This window comes from Coptis chinensis, chromosome 6, assembly GCF_015680905.1.
Source record: "Coptis chinensis isolate HL-2020 chromosome 6, ASM1568090v1, whole genome shotgun sequence".
In the NCBI taxonomy this organism is placed as follows: Eukaryota; Viridiplantae; Streptophyta; class Magnoliopsida; order Ranunculales; family Ranunculaceae; genus Coptis; species Coptis chinensis.
Window position 1 is genome coordinate 556029 of NC_141461.1, and position 6755 is coordinate 562783.

The following is a 6755-nucleotide window of genomic DNA, read 5'->3' on the forward strand; positions in this document are numbered from 1 at the left end:
CATCCAAACGTGCAAAGCTAGCTTGCAAAAGTTCATGAAAGCACAATGAATTAGTCTTTGCATGAATCTGCTATAACATCAACCTCATATTCTGAAACATTGGGAGCAAAGAACCGAGAGTGCTTCATTTCTGAAAGAGAAGAAGCGTACTCACGGCTTCCATGTTGCGGAAGAAAGAAACACCAAACGAAGAGGGTTCGTAATAGCGAAGCGAAAGCGATTTACATCGACATTGCCCCTGATGGGAGAAGACACAAAGTATAGAGAAGCTTATCCAAATCAGTGGTAGACAAATGCATTACGATGGTGTTTTATAGGTGAATTCTCTGTTGTTGCATGTCCCATATATGTTAGCTACAGAGGCACGATAATGCTATTGTTCTTTGGGACATCCAAGTTGAAGCCGCCCTTATCCGTCATCACCGACCAAGCAGAATAAAGGTTATGACAATCCCTTTCTCCAACTACATCATCTCGGATACGGGTGTTGGACATCGCAGATATGCATTTGCTATCCAATGAAAGTCATATGTAGACCATCATTGTACTTTTGAAAATAGGGTGGAATCAAGAGATTATAAGGACAAGAGGGGATCCCAAAGTAGATAACAGAGATTTCAAGGGTGAAACTAGGGACATGTATGCCGAAGTCAAGGGTTGAGCCTCAAAGTGGTAAAGGCGTGAGAATAGAAAGTAGAGGGATGATAGTAAAGAAGTAAAACATGACAGGGAGTCTCATATGGAATTTAAAAGGCGATGTTAAGATCGATAAGGATGCTTATAATGCTGGAAATAGTCCTTTGAACCGGAAGGATCCTAGGGAACAACATAGAGGGAAACGATATCCCCGAAGCAAAGAAACCGATGGTATCGATACATGGCGAACTCCCGGCACTACTCAAGGAACAAGTGAGATTGGTAGGGATTCTTCAACAATCAAGAATGGGGTTATCTAGAAGCACATGCGGACGAGGAGAACGAATTTGTCGCCAAAAGTGATGATAAGTTGAAAGATAAGGACAGAAAAACAAAGGTGAGAAACACGAGATTGGGAGAAAGGGACAAGGACAGAATTGATCGGCAAAGCAACCTTCCATTAGGTAATAGTAGTAGTGAACACAGAGAAATAACTAGGGAAGAAAGAGAATCGAGAGGTGGGAGAGAGATAGAAAGGACGCTCGAAAAGAGAAAGAGCGACCAAAGGAGAGGGAGAAGGATCATATTAAGAAGGAAACATTGAATGGGATAGAAAGAAAGGGTTTACACAATGAGAAGGAATCGGCAGATGGATCTATTAGAACACCTGAAGTTGGAAAATCCTGCAAAGGGGAAACGTAGGAGGCAAAAGAACATGATGGCCGGAAAGCCGGTGATAGGAGTCTAAAGATAGGAAAAAGGAAAGAGACGAGAATCGGCGGAGACGATATGAAAACGTGGTAAGTGTTATGACAAGGAGTCGATGAAGGATTGATGGAGGGCGATAGAGGTACGTAAAAAAAAGAGAAGGTTTCAGCGGTGTTCAACAACGTAAGAGGATGCTTCAAACAAAGGGGCTCTCAAGTTAATTGGTAGCCTCGATTTCGGTCTCGCCAAGGGATAACGAGGAGTGTCCGAAAGCCTTAATTAGAATCGAATAAAATGTTCGTGAGGAACTAATTATCGAGAGAATGGAGACTCAAGATGTTCTCAAAGAGCCGCGTTTGGTTGAAAAAGTTTTTTCTTCAAAGTTAGAAGTGAAGGAATTCCGGATGACACAGTTGAAGCCGCCCGCCTGCCCGGTCCGCCAGAGTTTTGTTGAGGACTGCAAGTTTCAGGAGATACTTCACAAATCTGTAGAGTTTCTCCCAAGTCCGTGGAAGCAAGCCGGATTTTTTATGAAACTATTGCTGCCTATCGGTGAGCTTTATGAAACTATTACAGCTACATGGAGGGAGACAAACAAAGGTGCGGATAGTCAGGCGCGAGACATGGAGCAAAGATTGCAAAATGGAGAAAGTAAATGGTGGGACAACAAACCTCCTTTTGTGAGAGATATGGAGAACCACTTTACTACTTACTTCCGTTTCATAAGTTATATGTAAGATGTAATAGGTGGGTACAATAACCGATGATACTCATTCTATACGAGTTCTTAACACTTCTTATTCTTTTTTCCTTGTAACTTTATTCTTTTAATCAATTACCTTTAAGCTTAAAAAAAAGGTGAGCTTTAAGCAAGCCCTAGAATCTGGATTCTCGGTTGGCCACCATCCATAAAGATTTGATGTCAGCCTCCATCGAACCCACAGAAGCCCTTTGCAAGCTATGGCTAAATGCATTTAAGAAAAGAAACAATTGTATTAAGGAAGAGTTGATAGGCCCCGCGCTAACACGTAAGCTTTTGCCCTTATGTACCTAAGTGGTGATGCCTTCTTTTCGCTCATAACGGCGGTTGCACTCTCCACTCTCCATGTATTCCTCTTCCCCACCCTAACCACGGAAGGAAGTTAGGTTTAACCAAGTGGCCTTTACGGATGTCAGCCTCCACACTGAACCCACAGAAGCCCCTTGCAAGCTATGGCTAACGCATTTAAGAAAAGAAACAAGAAATCTCCCCGCCAAGCTCCGTGATTCAATCCCTATGGAATTAGATTCCTCCTATTGGGCGATTAATTGACTAAGGGGATTCGCATGCTTGCTCGCTGACTTAATTCAATAGATATGAAAAATACTCTAACCCATCCTTCAATCGCATAGGGAGATAGCCGGGAAGAGCACAATAATATGTGCACATCGTCATCAAAAGTCACATTGCCTAAAGAGTCTAGGCATGCCATTTCACCGTGCACTTCACTCAAAGTAATTATATCTCTCACCCCCGTCCGCCAACGCAAATATTGCTTGAAGACAGCATACTCTAAGTCATCAATATAGACAAAGGTTACCCTCAAATGTCTTCTTTACTAAGACCCATTTCAAAGAGCAAGGATAGGTAGCAAAGACAAGCCTTCTTTACCTTCTAGTCATCAATGCCGGTCGAGCCACTCCTTAGTGTTCGAGGAAACAAGGCAAGCTCAAAGCATATATTGGGAAGTGCTCCCATAGCCACATTTGTAAAATACCATATTGACCAAGTTCTCAACCTTATACACTCGTTTTGCAGCCCGTAAGTCCGCTTGGAATCGATCAAGGTAATGATATTGTAAAATCCAAAAAATAAGCCAACAGGTACCCACCCTCGAGACAACTTAACTGCCCGAGGAAAAAGAAATTCTTGCACCTTCTCATGCTATTCAACCTCTATAATGTTACATGAGAGCTACAAAACGATCATAGCAGCCAGCCAACACGAAGAACCTTGACCTTCGTTGCTTGCATACTTATTGAGCTTTGTTGCTCACTTACTTCTGCATTTACATTATGCTTATGCACTAGACGTTTTGTTCGTTTATGGCAGTAGTTAAGTAGCTTATTAGCTTATTGTTTGAACTGTCTTGCATACTATTCGGCACACTTTTCCCCTGATGCCCCCAAAGTTTATTTGGAATAATATAAGTAGGTGATAAACACAAATTTTCTAAACTAAATATTAATGCATAAACACTAATACCTAATCTAACAAACACTTAATTAAATCAATATTCCTACTATCAAATAATGGTGAAGCAATATATTAGAGTACAGATTTGTTCCACTCTTAAACTATCAAGAGATAATGAATTCAACTAAGAGTGAATTAACGTAATAAGTACATCTAGAACATGATTCAACTTAGAGCAAACTCATTAGTTGATCTAGCTTCTTATCAGCTCACTGTTACAATAGTTCTAGTATTAGACCAACAACGTGCTGATTAAGCTTATTACTTTGATCTAAGGAGCTCAAGTGAGCCTCTTAAACTGTTCACTGAACAATGTTGATGGAGATTTCGGCTTTTGGGACAGTTTTCTTCGGCAACAAAAACACAGTAACAAAAGAAAACATACACTCCCAACAATCACACAGACAACCACTTTGATAGGAAAAGACTTCTTCTTTGGCTTTTGGGTGCATGGAGGCAGATTCAAATCTACAATACCACCACACAAGTTTTATTTCCATCAAGCTTAAAACAAACTTGTATTTCTAAAAACCCCATTGCCCGGTACCTGACCTTCAAACTGGTTAAATGATAAATTCAGCTTGAGGAGAGGGAATCCCCCTAAGAATTCAGGAATCTCCCCTGACAAATTGTTACGAGAAAGATCAAAATATTCAAGGCCTCTTAAAGAGCTTAATGACTTCGGAACACTTCCTTGAAAGAAATTTCCATCCATGTAAAGGCTCTTCAAAGTCAAACAATTACCCAGTGATTTTGGAAGGTCACCGGACAATCTGTTTCCAGAAACTGACAGCTTTTCAAGATGGGTCAGGTTACCTACTTCTGCTGGTAGAGGACCAGTAAGGGCATTTTGATCCAAATTTAAAGAAACTGTGAGGGAGGACAGACCAATAACTTCTTTGGGTATTGTACCATTGAGGTTATTATGAGAAAGATTTAATAGGACTAACTTTTGACACATTGCAAGAGAAGGTGGTATGCTTCCACTGAAATTGTTATCACCTAATTGGAGTTCTGTTAATTCACTCAAAATACCAAGAGAAGCTGGAATTTGGCCTGAAAACATATTCCCTTGTAGATATATATATTGTAGTTTGCCGAGCTTTCCTATAACTGCAGGGATGGTGCCGGTAAGATAGTTGTCAGATAGATGGATTCTTTCTATGTTCAGCAAGTTTTCAATTCCTACTGGAATACTACCATATATTTGATTATCTCCTACATCAAAATTGGTGAGGGTTCTGGACAAATTAGACATTGATTCTGGTAATGGACCTTTAAGCAAATTTTTGGAAAATGCTACCCCTTCTAAATTGCTACAATTGGTTAGAGAAGTTATGAATTCCAAATCATTGCCCCCCTCGCTTCCTAGTTGATTTTCGTGCAAATAGAGGTTGCGAAGACTTTTCAATTTTCCTAAATCCATTGGAACTGGACCAGTGAAACCATTTTTGTAAAGTGCGATAGTTTCCAGTGTTGTAGCGTTGGATAATGAAACTGGTACAAGGCCTGTGAACTTGTTTATTCCCAAGTACATCTTTTGGATGCTAGGAAGAGTAAGGCCAATATTGGGAGGAAGGCTTCCCTCTAGTTGGTTCTCAACAACTGAGAAAAGACCCAAGTTTGAGAGGTTGTAAAGGCATGAAGGAACCTTACCTGTGAGACCATTGCTGGAAAGTTGAAAGAAGCTTAAGTTCCTACTGCGGCATAGGTCGTCTGGAATGTTTCCCAGCAAATTGTTTTCCGCAAGTGAAAGAAACATAAGAGTTGATATGTTGCCAAGGGATGATGGGATGTTTCCACTTAAGTCATTCAAAGCAAGACCCAATCCTTTCAGTTTTGATAGAGATCCAAGCTCAGCAGAAATGTTCCCAGATAACTTATTGTCAATGAGATTGAGGACTTTTAAGTCAGAACATTGACTGATATTTACTGGGATTCCACCGTCGAAGGAATTGTTATTGAGTAAGAGGTATTGTAGACGTGACAAGCGACCAATCTCTTGCGGGGATTTCACCACGGAAGTTGTTATGACTAAGATTGAGTGTTGTAAGGAAGGTGAGGTTTCCTATGTAAAGAGATAGAGTACCTTCAAGTTTTTGAGATTCCAGGTCCAAACTGTCAACTGTATCACGGGCTTGAAGGCTGCACGTTATTCCTTTCCAATCACAGTGGTGAACTGAGTCATTCCAGGAATTTAAAGCTCCCAACGGATCAACTACTTGAGACTTGAAGGCTAGTAATGCAAAACGATCAGACTCGTTTCTGGATGAAGGTATGACGACTTGTGCTGTGCCATCCATCATTGATTTTATCAAGATCATGCATGCACAAAACAACCAATATGATTGACTGAAGAAAGCCAGATGAAAGAATGTCAGTGGTGAAGGCATGGCCATGGTCCCTGTCTTATGCCAAACGTAGAATGAGTACTATGGCACTGAAAAGAATATATTAGAGAATTTAAACATCTTTGCCGCTGAATATTCGGAGTGACTATCTCCTCTGTCTGGTCTTGAAAGAGATAGTATGAAAACCTTGTGCATATTGGATCAGACTCTTACAGCAACTCGAGCCACATATTAACATGTTTCTAGACACACTTGAGACTTATGTATCAATATATCTGTTTCAAGACATTAACCTGTTATCCAAGTCAAATCAACAAATAGTAACAAAAGTCTTCATTCTATATGGTTTTGCTTTGTCTTGCCAATCCCCATCCCCCATCCCCCATCCCCCACACCCCACACACACACTTTCACCCCTGTCCAAGTCAACACATCTTCACCGTTATCTCCATGGTCAACTGCAATTAAAATACCATAGTGTTTGACTTGGACCTTTTTGAACTTCTGGTGGGCTTCTCTTGGACTATAACAAATGGTCTTTAAGTACAAACAATATTTCGACCTCTTTTGCATTCTAAAATATCAGTTTTGTTGAAATTTAATGAATTAAGTACCAAAACATGCAAAAGCATAGAAAGTTGGAAACTATGATTATTTCACATTATTGGCTACTATATGTATGCACCTCGACCGATGCAAATTATTGACTTAAATTTTTTTTGCTAGTTTCCACTTTCCACTTGGAATATTTAATATGTTAGACACAGCCGCTCTCTAGAGTCAAGCGTGTCAACATTTCCCAAACTGACCGTCATTTAAACAAT

At 40.3% G+C, this 6755-nt stretch overlaps 1 protein-coding gene across 1 annotated transcript; it reads right to left on the minus strand.

Moving 5' to 3' along the window:
• Window positions 1–4085: 4085 nt before the first annotated feature.
• Window positions 4086–6135, minus strand: LOC147490468 (uncharacterized). Its single transcript, XM_086565335.1, has 2 exons — window positions 5556–6135; window positions 4086–5512 (listed from the first exon to the last, which is right to left on the minus strand). Exons 1-2 carry the CDS (start codon window positions 5977–5979, stop codon window positions 4086–4088), a joined length of 1851 nt encoding a protein of 616 aa, XP_086421461.1. The 5' UTR covers window positions 5980–6135.
• Between the last annotated feature and the right edge of the window lie 620 nt (window positions 6136–6755).